The sequence below is a fragment of the Oncorhynchus keta genome, chromosome 1 (assembly GCF_023373465.1).
Source record: "Oncorhynchus keta strain PuntledgeMale-10-30-2019 chromosome 1, Oket_V2, whole genome shotgun sequence".
Classification (NCBI taxonomy): Eukaryota; Metazoa; Chordata; class Actinopteri; order Salmoniformes; family Salmonidae; genus Oncorhynchus; species Oncorhynchus keta.
The window spans coordinates 77461948-77477073 of record NC_068421.1 but is presented as its reverse complement, the minus strand read 5'-3'; the positions used below and the strand labels follow the sequence as shown (position 1 = coordinate 77477073).

Below are 15126 nucleotides of genomic sequence, written 5' to 3'. Positions count from 1 at the left end.
CCCATGCCAATAAAGCCCCTTGAATTGAATTGAAATTGAAAGGCAGAGAAAGAGAGAGAGAAAAAGGTGTGAAATCGATTGCAGCACTAGCCACCCTCGGCTTCAATAGTTCCATGCTCTGTGTGTGTGTGTGTGTGTGTGTGTGTGTGTGTGTGTGTGTGTGTGTGTGTGTGTGTGTGTGTGTGTGTGTGTGTGTGTGTGTGTGTGTGTGTGTGTGTGTGTGTGTGTGTGTGTGTGTGTGTGTGTGTGTGTGTGTGTGTGTGTGTGTGTGTGTGTGTGTGTGTGTGTGTGTGTGTGTGAGGGGTAGGATTAAGGATTACATGGTTGTGTATGTTGGGTTAGACCACACTGTGCTTGGGAGCCCTTAGATACAAAACCACCTCTACTCTTCCCCCCCTCGCTCCCACTCTTCACATCTCTTCTATCATCTCTTGTTCTCCCTCCTGGCCTCTCTGTCACTCCCTTGTCTGTCTTCTCTCCTTCCATGCAGCTCTTTAAATCTCTCTCTCTTTTCCTCTCTCCCTAGAAAATCAGTATAAAGTGAACATTGTTCCTCCTTTCCCTATCCATAAATGATTCCTATACATAAGCAGGGTTCGGCCTGTTCAGTCCCTAGATGGGAGACCAGATGCTGCTGGAAGTGGTGTTGGAGGGCCAGTAGGGGGCACTCTGGTCCAAGGTGATCCCAGAGCAGTGAAGGGGACATTGCCTTGTGTAGGGTTTCGGATGGGACGTTAAACGTATGGAATGACTCTCTGTGGTCATAAAAAAATCGCATGGCACTTTATTATAAAAAGTAGGGGTGTGATTCCCGGTGTCATGGCTAAAATTCTCAACCTGGCCCCATTCCATCATCCCCCTCATTCCTAATTGGCATATATCACTCCTCGCCTCTCTAAATGATCTGTTGTGAGCATTCTGGCACAAAAATGGTTGCAGTGCATTATCCATGTAGGTGCCACACATTGGTGGCGGACGAGGTGAGTTTCCCCCTGACTGTGTAAAGCGCTTTGAGTTCTAAAAGTGCTATATAAATCCAATCAATGAATTATGTTCCTCTTAATCTCTCCCTCCACATTGGGGGGTACCATGAGAGTAATTTAAGGTACTCTTCAAAGAGGTAGGGTTTCAGATGTTTTCGAAAGATGGGCAGGTACTCCGCTGTCCTGATTTTAGGGGAGAGCTTGTTTCACCATTGGGGTGCCAGGACAGAGAAGAGCTTTGACTGGGCTGAGCGGGAGCTGCCCTCCTGTAGGGGAGGGCCAGGAGACCAGAGGTGGAGGAATGTTGTGTTCCGGTTGGTATGTAGGGTTTGAACATAGCCTGAAGGTAAGGAGGGGAAGTTCCCCTTGCTGCTCCGTAGGCAAGCACCATGGACTTGAAGATGATGCGAGCTTCGACTGAAAGCCAGTGGAGTGTGCAGAAGAGTGGGGTGACATGGGAGAACTTAGGAAGGTTGAACACCAGGTGTATTGACTGGGCGTGGCTTTAGCCACTGCAACGATTTAATTAACTCAATGAATATGATCAACCAACCTGTCATCAACCAACTCTTAAAATTACGGGAATTTGGAGCACCTGCATCATTTGATGGACATCAGACACACGTACTGTATGAGCACAAACCCAGCAGGAGACGGAGAAGAGAGTGGGTGATGTGTATGTGTTCAGGTGAGGGCAGGCAGGTTGGGCTGACAGCTGCAGTCTGTCACTTCTCTGCTTCTGAAGATCAACTCCAGATGGCTGTGAGATCTGGCTTTCTCCACATACATTATGGATCTGACACACACGCACACGCACACACACACACACACACACACACACACACACACACACACACACACACACACACACACACACACACACACACACACACACACACACACACACACACACACACACACACACAGGCTTAGTGTATACAATGCATTATGGATCTGTTCATCAATATGCTGGACCTTCAGGAAGACTGAACTCCACAGCACTGCAGAAAAACCTCCACTAACCGGTGCCCCCACACATTGACTCTGTACCGGTTCCCCCTGTATATAGCCTCGCTACTGTTATTTTACTGCTGCTCTTTAATTATTTGTTACTTTTATTTCTTATTTTTCTTTAGGTATTTTTCTTAAAACTGCATTGTTGGTTAAAGGCAGCATTTTTATTTAACGGACATTTGAGAAAATGACCGGACCCATATGCATTGGGTGCGTAACCTGATTCAGGCGTCCACCACTGTGCTCAGAATGACAGAATCCCATTTAGATTATGGTAATTCATCTTAACAAAACATGCAAGTTGAGGGTGCAACGCCGTGCATCCTTCTTACTGAATTCCAATGTACACTTTGAAGATGTTAGAATAACTGTCCACATTTACTTTTCTTCAGCCAACAAGACGAGTAACAAACGGCAAAATCACTAGCCTATGTCAATCTACTTTCCTCCATAGTAAAAAAGTTGACCTATTCTATTGGTCAGCTTGTAGTTCTGTGCGAGAAAGAAACAGCCTATATCAAACAGACTCTGGGACAGTTGTGGGACGATAGATCCCAGATTCATACAACCACGAGGCCTAGGATACATCCAAATGTAAATAAACGTTCAAAAACAATGAGGCTGATGCAACAGATCAGAACGTCTTACTTAAAATGTTGATAAACTATTGCTTCTTCACATTATAAGTGCAGCAATGCACACAAGGCAGTAGGCTATGCTCGCATGTTCCTTCCATAATGCATTAGCGGGAAAACACAGTTGTCAAAAGCACAGCGCACATGCGATCGGTTTCATGTGACCGAGATGAAAATATGCATTCGAGATTTTGAAAGAGGGGAGATCTAAAGATGCAACAACTAGCATGGGTTACTAATATGACTAGGATTGTGCCTTTGACTACTGAACATTGAAATAAAGTTGATTTGAAAACCAATAGAACATGAGAGAAATAGGCTACTGGTTTCAATGGCATATGGAAGTCTTTATGAAATAATCACCTCCCCGTTTCTATGATTGGATTTGACTTTGAAGCAAGGTAAGACATGCCTCATAATATGAAGTAAAACATTCAGGTTTCAAACAATTAAGTATATGTTTTAAGTTTTCAAAACTGCCTCCAGCTCATTGCAAAGTGGTGTGTGACACGCTGAAGCCTGCCTACCGTTGGCTATATGCACTTGAACGGCGAATGGAAAGCAATTCAATTACCAGTTGAGAAATAAAAATAGTAGCTCTTTTTAATCGCGGGTATCAAAACTGTTTTTAACACGTGATTACATTCAGAATTGTTACACAATGATTGGGCTTATAAAAGCACATGCTTCACTCCAGCAGCAACGAATGAGCTGTAGCAGCAGCTCTCGCGCTGTCTGGCAGATTTTCCGCTCATAGAATATCTGTATATATCATATGTATCTGTATACATATGTATCTGCATACATACACACCAATTTAATTCCATAAAATTATGCAAATGAACCTATAGACCAATAAGCATTGACTGGTCAAATGTATTTACAGCCGGCTATTACCGGCTAATGGAAATCCTGACACACAAGCACACTACTGGGCAGACAGTGACAGAGTGGGAAATAGGATGGCTCAAAGACCATCTCTTCAAACGTCTCTCTCTCTCTCTCTCTCTCTCTCTCTCTCTCTCTCTCTTCTCGCTCTCTCTCTCTCTCTCTCTCTCTCTCTCTCTCTCCATGGTTTCTAAATGGAATCCTTGTCTTTTTCTGTGGACCTCAAGGTCAATACCCACAATCCATCTTGGAGACAAACCACAGTGTTTTCCATAAATAGCTGTCTACTTTTTCCACTTCATAAATAGACTAGGCTTTGTTTCATATATTTAAAAATATATCTTTTTTTAACCTTTATTTAATTAGGCAAGTCAGTTAAGAACAAACTCTTTAAAATGACGGCCTACACCGGCCAAACCCGGACGATGCTGGGCCAATTGTGCGCTGCTCTATGGGACTCCCAATCAGGGTCGGTTGTGATACAGCCTGGATTCGAATCAAGGTGTCTGTAGTGATGCCTCTAGCACTGAGATGCAGTGCCTTAAACCGCTGTGCCACTCCTGAGCCCAGAAAAAGCTTAAATTCGCAAGTCAGAAAAGTCTGTATAGCCTTTTCCCGCTAGAATTAACGATATGCATCTTCTAGTGATCTAGGACAGGCGTCTTCCAGTCACAAAGCGAGGGGTGACAGGGAAACTGCTGGTTTGTCAGTCTGCTGTCTGTCCCGCCTCTCGGTATCCGTTGTATTTTTGTATGCTGGGGCTGGTTGTAGTCGAATTTCCTTTCACAGAGGAGGGAGAGCATGATGCTTCTTCATTGTCTCCTGTGAGTCAATTTACACATCCCATGTAATGTAAGTGGAAACAATTAGTTTTGTGGCACATTCATTTTATTTTGTGTGTTTAATAGGCCATAGGCTATTTATTGTGCTTTGATTGACGACCTAACAGCAAGTGTTGACTAGTTTATAAAATGTGTAGAACCTACTGAACAAAGTCAATCTCCTATGTCCCATTGCTATTCAACATACAACATAATTATTTGTCCGTGGTTATAAAAGCTAATGTCAAGTATTCAGACCACTTCCCTTTTCCACATTTTGTTACGTTACAGACTTTTCCTAAAATTGATTTAACATTTTTTTTTACTCATCAATATACACACAATACCCCATAATGACAAAGTGAAAACAGGTTGTTAGAAACAGAAATACCTTATTTACATAAGTATTCAGACACTTTGCTATGAGACTCAAAATTGAGCTCAGGTGCATCCTGTTTCCATTGATCATCCTTGAGATGTTTCTACAACTTGATTGGAGTCCACCTGTGGTACATTCAATTGATTGGACATGATTTGGAAAGGCACACACCTGTCTATATGATAAAATAATGTATATGTTGAAAGATAACGATAACATAATTCCCCTCTACAGACCTATATCTATCCTACCCTGCCTTTCTAAGATCTTCGAAAGTCAAGTCAACAAACAGATTACCGACCATTTTGAATCCTACCATACCTTCTCCGCTATGCAATCTGGTTTCAGAGCTGGTCATGGGTGCACCTCAGCCATGCTCAAGGTCCTAAACGATATCTTAACCACCATCGATAAGAAACAATACTGTGCAGCCGTATTCATCGACCTGGCCAAGGCTTTCGACTCTGTCAATCACCACATCCTCATCGGCAGACTCGATAGCCTTGGTTTCTCAAATGACTGCCTCGCCTGGTTCACCAACTACTTCTCTGATAGAGTTCAGTGTGTCAGATCGGAGGGCCTGTTGTCCAGGCTTCTGGCATTCTCTATGGAGGTGCCACAGGGTTCTATCCTTGGACCGGCTCTCCTCTCTGTATATCATCAATGATGTCACTCTTGCTGCTGGTGAGTCTCTGATCCACCTCTACGCAGACGACATCATTATGTATACTTCTGGCCCTTCTTTGGACACTATGTTAACAACCCTCCAGACGAGCTTCAATGCCATACAACTCTCCTTCCGTGGCCTCCAATTGCTCTTAAATACAAGTAAAACTAAATGCATGCTCTTCAACCGATTCTGAATTAGAATATGTGGACAACTACAAATACGTAGGTGTCTGGTTAGACTGTAAACTCTCCTTCCAGACTCATATCAAACAACTCCAATCCAAAGTTAAATCTAGAATAGGTTTCCTATTTCACAACAAAGCATCCTTCACTCATGCTGCCAAACATACCCTTGTAAAACTGACCATCCTACCGATCCTCGACTTCGGCGATGTCATTTACAAAATAGCCTCCAATACCCAACTCAATAAATTGGATGCAGTCTATCACAGTGCCATCCGTTTTGTCACCAAAGCCCCATATACTACCTATCACTGCGACCTGTACGCTCTCGTTGGCTGGCCCTCGCTTCATACTCGTTGCCAAACCCACTGGCTCCAGGTCATCTACAAGACCCTGCTAGGTAAAGTCCCCTCTTATCTCAGCTCGCTGGTCACCATAGCAGCACACACCTGTAGCACGAGCAGGTATATCAGGTATATCTCTCTAGTCACCCCCAAAACCAATTCTTTCTTTGGCCACCTCTCCTTCCATTTCTCTGCTGCCAATGACTGGAACGAACTACAAACATCTCTGAAGCTGGAAACACTTATCTCCCTCACTAGCTTTAAGCACCAGCTGTCAGAGCAGCGCACAGATTACTGCACCTGTACATAGCCCATCTATAATTTAGCCTAATCAACTACCCCTCCTCCTACTGTATTTATTTATTTTGCTCCTTTGCACCCCATTATTTCTATCTTTACTTTGCACTTTCTTCCACTGCAAATATACCATTCCAGTGTTTTACTTGCTATATTGTATTTACTTCGCCACCGTGGCCTTTTTTTGCCTTTACCTCCCTTATCTCACCTCATTTGCTCACATTGTAGATAGACTTATTTTTCTACTGTATTATTGACTGTATGTTTGTTTTACTCCATGTGTAACTCTGTGTTGTTGTATGTGTCAAACTGCTTTGCTTTATCTTGGCCAGGTCGCAATTGTAAATGAGAACTTGTTCTCAACTTGCCTACCTGGTAAATAAAGGTGAAATAAATAAATAAAATAAACTCTGACATCTTATTTACATTTTACATTTAAGTCATTTAGCAGACGCTCTTATCCAGAGCGACTTACAAATTGGTGCATTCACCTTATGACATCCAGTGGAACAGCTACTTTACAATAGTGCATCTAAATCTTTTAAGGGGGGAGAGAAGGATTACTTTATCCTATCCTAGGTATTCCTTAAAGAGGTGGGGTTTCAGGTGTCTCCGGAAGGTGGTGATTGACTCCGCTGTCCTGGCGTCGTGAGGGAGTGTGTTCCACCATTGGGGAGCCAGAGCAGCGAACAGTTTTGACTGAGCTGAGCGGGAACTGTACTTCCTCAGTGGTAGGGAGGCGAGCAGGCCAGAGGTGGATGAACGCAGTGCCCTTGTTTGGGTGTAGGGCCTGATCAGAGCCTGGAGGTACTGAGGTGCCGTTCCCCTCACAGCTCCGTAGGCAAGCACCATGGTCTTGTAGCGGATGCGAGCTTCAACTGGAAGCCAGTGGAGAGAGCGGAGGAGCGGGGTGACGTGAGAGAACTTGGGAAGGTTGAACACCAGACGGGCTGTGGCGTTCTGGATGAGTTGTAGGGGTTTAATGGCACAGGCAGGGAGCCCAGCCAACAGCGAGTTGCAGTAATCCAGACGGGAGATGACAAGTGCCTGGATTAGGACCTGCGCCGCTTCCTGTGTGAGGCAGGGTCGTACTCTGCGGATGTTGTAGAGCATGAACCTACAGGAACGGGCCACCGCCTTGATGTTAGTTGAGAACGACAGGGTGTTGTCCAGGATCACGCCAAGGTTCTTATAATTGTATGAAATCGATTAGAATCATAAAATTATAATCTGATGATGTATGTAGTTGTAGTTAGAATTAGATTAAACAATGTATTTGTATAGTGGAAAAACACAGACTGTCTAAGCAAGGCGTAATTTAGGATTTGAACTTGTATGCGGAGATCTTTGTGGGCTATACTCAGCCTTGTCTCAGGATGGTAAATTGGTGGTTGAAGATATCCCTCTAGTGGTGTGGGGGCTGTGCTTTGGCAAAGTGGGTGGGGTTATATCCTTCCTGTTTGGCCCTGTCCGGGGGTGTCTTCGGATGGGACCACAGTGTCTCCTGACCCCTCCTGTCTCAGCCTCCAGTATTTATGCTGCAGTAGTTTGTGTCGGGGGCTAGGGTCAGTTTGTTATATCTGGAGTACTTCTCCTGTCCTATTCGGTGTCCTGTGTGAATCTAAGTGTGCGTTCTCTAATTCTCTCCTTCTTTCTTTCTCTCTCTCGGAGGACCTGAGCCCTAGGACCATGCCCCAGGACTACCTGACATGATGACTCCTTGCTGTCCCCAGTCCACCTGGCCATGCTGCTGCTCCAGTTTCAACTGTTCTGCCTTACTATTATTTGACCATGCTGGTCATTTATGAACATTTGAACATCTTGGCCATGTTCTGTTATAATCTCCACCCGGCACAGCCAGAAGAGGACTGGCCACCCCACATATGCTCTCTCTAATTCTCTCTTTCTTTCTCTCTCTCGGAGGACCTGAGCCCAAGGACCGTGCCCCAGGACGACCTGACATGATGACTCCTTGCTGTCCCCAGTCCACCTGACTGTGCTGCTGCTCCAGTTTCAACTGTTCTGCCTTATTATTATTGGACCATGCTGGTCATTTATGAACATTTGAACATATTGGCCTTGTTCTGTTATAATCTCCACCTGGCACAGCCAGAAGATGACTGGCCACCCCACATAGCCTGGTTCCTCTCTAGGTTTCTTCCTAGGTTTGGGCCTTTCTCGGGAGTTTTTCCTAGCCACCGTGCTTCTACACCTGCATTGCTTGCTGTTTGGGGTTTTAGGCTGGGTTTCTGTACAGCACTTTGAGATATCAGCTGATGTACGAAGGGCTATATAAATAAATTTGATTTGATTTGATATGTGTGTGCCGACGGGAAAAAACGAGAACAGTTCAACTGTGTTTGGACCGACCTGGCTAGGCCTCTGAGGAACTTATGATAGGGAGTACTTCTCAAGGTTTCCCTAATCTCGGGGGAATGGAACTGTCGGCTGGGTAGTGATACACAGTGGTGAGAACTATGGAGAAGGATAAAACTCACCTACTGTTTGTGTGGAAGTATGTGCGTAGGATACCTACTGTTTGTGTGGAAGTATGTGCGTAGGATATCTACTGTTTGTGTGGAAATATGTGCACAGCTATAAAATGGATGTCTTTGTATAATGGACTTCAGAATGTTATCGTGAATAGACTGTATTAATCTTTTGCATAAGCTGAGTCTTTGCCTAATTATTATTATACCCATGGTCTTACAAACCTCGGGGATTGGTCAAAGCTATTGATTGATTGATAGTTATTATCATTGGGATTGAAAATTCTCATGACACTATATAAGGTCCCACAGTTGACAGTGCATGTCAGAGCAAAAATCAAGCCATTTGGTCGAAGGAATTATCTGTAAAGCTCAGCGACAGGATTGTGTTGACGCACAGATCTGGGGAAGGGTACCAAAAAATGTCTGCAGCATTGAAGGTCCCCCAAGAACACAGTGGCCTCCATCATTCTTAAATGGAAGGAGTTTGGAACCACCAAGACTCTTCTTAGAGCTGTCTGACCGGCCAAACTGAGCAATCGGGGGAGAAGGGCTTTGTTAAGGGAGGTAACCAAGAACACGATGGTCACTCTGACAGAGCTCCAGAGTTCCTCTGTGGAGATGGGAGGAGTCTCTGAATGTCCTTGAGTGGTCCAGCCAGAGCCCGGACTTGAACCCAATCCAACATCTCTGGAGAAACCTGAAAATAGCAGTGCAGCGATGCTCCCCATCCAACCTGACAGAGCTTGAGAGGATCTGCAGAAAATAATGGGAGAAACTCCCCAAATACAGGTGTGTCAAGCTTGTAGCGTCATACCTAAGAAGACTCGTTGCCAAAGGTGCTTCTACAAAATACTGAGTAAAGGGTTTGAATGTTTTTATTTGTAATACATTTGCAAACATTTCTAAAAACCTGTTTTGCTTTGTCATTATGGGGTATTTATTGTGTGTAGATTGATGAGGAAAACAAACAATTCAATCAAATGTAGAACAAGGCTGTAACGTCACAAAATGTGGAAAAAAAATCTATGGGGCTGAATACTTTCCGAATGCACTGTACCAGAGGCCACGAAAATAGAGCTCGTTCTATTGCCCCATTGGACCCCCATTGGACCCCCCCAGCCCGGAACTCACAAAAACAACTAGTACTGGACCACACACTGCCCAACATCACTGACTTTATGAATGAACTCGGAAAACCACACAAAACCACTGAACACAACTTCTCTTAAGGGGACATACTGACTGAAAATGTGTGTGAAAATGTGTGTGTACGTGTACGTGTGTGTGTGTGTGTACGTGTGTGTGTACGTGTGTGTGTGTGCGTGTGTGTGTACGTGTACGTGTGTGCGTGTGTGTGTACGTGTACGTGTGTGTGTACGTACGTGTGTGTGTACGTGTGTGCGTGTGCGTGTGCGTGTGCGTGTACGTGTGTGCGTGTGTACGTGTGTGTACGTGTGCGTGTGCGTGTGCGTGTGCGTGTGCGTGTGTGTGTGTGTACGTGTGTGTGTGTGTGTGTGCGTGTGTACGTGTGTGTGTGTGTGTGCGTGTGTGTGTGTACGTGTGTGCGTGTGTGCGTACGTGTGCGTGTGCGTGTGCGTGTGTACGTGTGTGTGTGTGTGTGTGTGTGTGTACGTGTGTGTGTGTGTGTGTGTGTGTGTGTGTGTGTGCGTGTGCGTGTGCGTGTACGTGTACGTGTGTGCGTGTGTACGTGTGTGTGCGTGTGCGTGTGTGTGCGTGTGTGTGTGTGTGCGTGCGTGCGTGCGTGTGTGTGTGTGTGTGTGTGTGTGGGAGAGAGAGGAGAGCTGGTTTGTCAGCTCTGGCATAGACAAGAGCAGGGAACACATTTACAGGACACTGTGACCCCGGCCAAGCGATTTCACCAATCACAGAAGACTGAAGCAGATTACAGCAAGTGAGCAAAAGACAGACTTGTTAGAGAGAGAGAGAGAGAGAGAGAGAGAGAGAGAGAGAGAGAGAGAGAGAGAGAGAGAGAGAGAGAGAGAGAGAGAGAGAGAGAGAGAGAGAATAGGGGGGAGATAGAGGTGGAGCGAGAGAGAGAGAGGGATGGGCAAATAGAATGTCAGAGAACCTACAGGATTTGTGGTTGTGGTCATGGTTCTGTATAAGACTTAGATACCCCTGTGCCTCCTCCCTGTGGTTGAGTTAGAGTTAAGATTGTGGTCGGGTCATGGTTAGGGGAAGTGTAGTGTATGTAGTTACCTGTCTGCCTCCTCTCTGTTCCCCTGTTTCTCTGATGCGGTCAGTTCCTGGTCCAGTGAAGATGAGGTGCTCCCCTCTCTACTGACCGCACTGCTCCTTCCCGGGCTGTTATCAGCTGACGTCTTCCCCCCTCTTTCCCCCCCTGTCCCTCCCCCTCCCGGGCAAGGAACATCCGTGTGCTGCTTCAGCGTCTGTAGCTTGGCGAGGGGGATGATGTCACAGGCCTGAGGGCGGTGCCAGACGGTACGTTGCGTGGAAGCGTTGTAGTAGTAGAAGCGGGAGGTGTTGGGGTCAAACAGCTCCCACCACTGGTTGTCCCCTGTCCTCTTAATACGTACCCCTTGAGGGGGGTCCCACACACACTCTCCGGTGAGGAGATTGGCATACATGCGTTCCCGCGTGCGCGGCTCTATGATCTCCACCCACTCCAACCTGCAGAGGGGGACAGAGGAGAATAGACAAGAGATGAATACTACTGTACTATAGCATCATGTGATGATATAGGCCCAGGAAATTAATACTATTCTAATTCCTATTACTATTTTATTCTAATTCCTAATTCTATAGTGTAAAGCTTATATGAGCCTCTTTGCAAACATGACTTTGGCTTTGAGATGTGAGCTTCTCTACAGCTGAGTCTGCCTCTTCCTATCCTCTCCTGTGGATGCCAGCTGCATGGGTAAGATGTGACAACAACCTGCATTATTCAGGCCACACCACATAATACACAGACAACCTAAAATCAAATCACATTTTACTTGTCACATGCTCCGAATACAGCAGCTGTAGACCTTACCGTGAAATGCTTACTTACAAGCCCTTAACCAACAATGCAGTTCAAGAAAGAGTTAAGAAAATATTTACTGAATAAACTAAAGTAAAAATTGTAAAATAAAAATAAAAATTAACACAATAAAAATAACGATGCTATATCCACAGGGTACCGGTACGAGTCAATGTGCGGGGGTCCAGGTTAGTCAAGTTATTTTGTACATGTAGGTATAGTGACTATGCATAGATAATAAACAGTGAGTAGCAGCAGTGTACAAACAAACAGAGGGAGGGCGTGTCAGTGTAAAAGTTCGGGTGGCCATTTGATTAATTGTTCAGCAGTCTTATGGCTTGGGGGTAGAAGCTGTTAAGGAGGCTTTTGGTCTTAGATGTGGCGCTCCGGTACCACTTACCGTGCGGTAGCAGAGGGAACAGTCTATGACTAGGGTAGCTGGAGTCTTAGACAACTTTTTGGGCCTTCCTCTGACACCGCCTAGTATATAGGTCCTGGATGTCAGGAAGCTTGGTCCCAGTGATGTACTGGGCCGTACACACTACCCTCTGTAGTGCCACCCTTCCTGACACCCTAGACACACTCCAATTTGCTTACCGCCTCAATAGGTCCACAGACAATGCAATCACAATCACACTGCACACTGCCCTAACCCATTTGGACAAGAGGAATACCTATGTAAGAATGCTGTTCATCGATTACAGCTCAGCATTTAACACCATAGTATCTTCCAATCTCGTCATTAAGCTCGAGGCCCTGGGTATTGACCCCGCCCTGTGCAAATGGGTCCTGAACTTTCTGACGGGCCGCCTCCAGATGGTGAGGGTAGGAAACAACATCTACACCCCGCTGATCCTCAACCTTGGGGCCCCACAAGGGTGCGTTCTCAGCCCTCTCCTGTACTCTCTTGTTCACCAATGACTACGTGGCCATGCACGCCTCCAAATCAATCATCAAGTTTACAGACGACACTACAGTGATAGGCTTGATTACCAACAACAACGAGACGGCCTACAGGGAGGAGATGAGGGCCCTTGGAGTGTGGTGTCAGGAAAATAACCTCACACTCAACATCAACAAAACAAAGGAGATGATCGTGAACTTCAGGAAACAGAAGAGGGAGCACCCCTCTAGCATCATATCCATTCCCAGCAGTGTAGTTCATTACAGCCTACTGAGCCTGGTCTGCAAAGGGCTGCAGGTTAGCATCATAGCCATTCCCAGCAGTGTAGTTCATTACAGCCTACTGAGCCTGGCCTGCAGGTTAGCATCATAGCCATTCCCTGCAGTGTAGTTCATTACAGCCTACTGAGCCTGGTCTGCAGGTTAGCATCATAGCCATTCCCAGCAGTGTAGTTCATTACAGCCTACTGACCCTGGTCTGCAGGTTAACATCATAGCCATTCCCAGCAGTGTAGTTCATTACAGCCTACTGAGCCTGGTCTGCAGGTTAGCATCATAGCCATTCCCAGCAGTGTAGTTCATTACAGCCTACTGACCCTGGTCTGCAGGTTAACATCATAGCCATTCCCAGCAGTGTAGTTCATTACAGCCTACTGACCCTGGTCTGCAGGTTAACATCATAGCCATTCCCAGCAGTGTAGTTCATTACAGCCTACTGAGCCTGGTCTGAAGGTTAGCATCATAGCCATTCCCTGCAGTGTAGTTCATTACAGCCTACTGAGCCTGGTCTGCAGGTTAGCATCATAGCCATTCCCTGCAGTGTAGTTCATTACAGCCTAATGAGCCTGGTCTGCAGGTTAGCATCATAGCCATTCCCAGCAGTGTAGTTCATTACAGCCTACTGAGCCTGGTCTGCAGGTTAGCATCATAGCCATTCCCAGCAGTGTAGTTCATTACAGCCTACTGAGCCTGGTCTGCAGGTTAGCATCATAGCCATTCCCAGCAGTGTAGTTCATTACAGCCTACTGACCCTGGTCTGCAGGTTAGCATCATAGCCATTCCCTGCAGTGTAGTTCATTACAGCCTACTGAGCCTGGTCTGCAGGTTAGCATCATAGCCATTCCCTGCAGTGTAGTTCATTACAGCCTACTGAGCCTGGTCTGCAGGTTAGCATCATAGCCATTCCCTGCAGTGTAGTTCATTACAGCCTACTGAGCCTGGTCTGCAGGTTAGCATCATAGCCATTCCCTGCAGTGTAGTTCATTACAGCCTACTGAGCCTGGTCTGCAGGTTAGCATCATAGCCATTCCCAGCAGTGTAGTTCATTACAGCCTACTGAGCCTGGTCTGCAAAGGGCTGCAGGTTAGCATCATAGCCATTCCCAGCAGTGTAGTTCATTACAGCCTACTGAGCCTGGTCTGCAGGTTAGCATCATAGCCATTCCCAGCAGTGTAGTTCATTACAGCTTACTGAGCCTGTTCTGCAGGTTAGCATCATAGCCATTCCCAGCAGTGTAGTTCATTACAGCCTACTGAACCTGGTCTGCAAAGGGCTGCAGGTTAGCATCATAGCCATTCCCAGCAGTGTAGTTCATTGTGCAATATTTCTATGCTTCACATTCTTAAGTTTCGTTTTTGAGTCTACCAGCTTCAAACAGCTGAATATACAATATTTTCGGTTAAGGAAAACATGTTTCACAGCGGTTGGTTTAGATGGTACAATGACTGTCTACACTATACATTGCTTGTTTTGTCACGTACACTGAAATTAGGTGAACTATTACAATTTTAGCAACCAGGAAATGGTGGAGGGATTTCTGCATAGTACACCTTTAATGTTCTCAGCATCACGTATTTTATACGGCCCTAGATGTGTGTGAGTGCGTCTATGTGTGTGTGTGTGTGTGTGTGTGTGTTTGTATTTGTGTGTGTGTGTGTGTGTGTGTGTGTGTGTGTGTGTGTGTGTGTGTGTGTGTGTGTGTGTGTGTGTATACCACTCAACTGTTTGTGTATCCCATCCAACAAGTCTAAGCACCGATAGTACGGGTGAAACAGTGGGTGAGGTTTTCCCCAAACCCAGCTGATAGAATAAAGGGGAGCTGCTGTTATGTCCCCTAATTAGCTGTTAATCCTGTATCCATTGCTAATCTAGTCTAATTTAACCAGATTATATAGAGGATGTCATCCATAACCACGGCTCTAATCCACTTTATAACACAGTGGGCCACGCCTAGCCAATCATAACCTGGATAGGTCACGCCCAGCCAATCACAGCCTGGATAGGACTCGCTCAGAGTAACAGCCCAGCCAATCCCAGGCTGAATTGGTCTAGTCCCTCCTCTCCTCTGTCTAAAGGCCAAATAGGATTCTGTCTGATCTCATTCGTCATCACATCACACATCTGTTCTCACATCTGACAGACAGACACATAGCTGACTCAACTGGGGATGCCTGGCTGTGTGAGTCTGTGTGTGGCTGGGCGATATGACCAAAATATCATATCACAGTATTTGTC

At 45.8% G+C, this 15126-nt stretch overlaps 1 protein-coding gene across 2 annotated transcripts in view; it reads right to left on the bottom strand.

The window, feature by feature from the left end:
* Positions 1 to 15126, bottom strand: part of arhgap39 (Rho GTPase activating protein 39) — a 197321-nt gene that overhangs the window by 37056 nt on the left and 145139 nt on the right. For both annotated transcript variants that reach the window (XM_052461380.1, XM_052461382.1), the window contains exon 2: positions 10926 to 11357. In XM_052461380.1, the coding sequence (XP_052317340.1) occupies positions 10926 to 11357 (432 nt within the window). The remainder of the gene's footprint in view (positions 1 to 10925; positions 11358 to 15126) is intronic.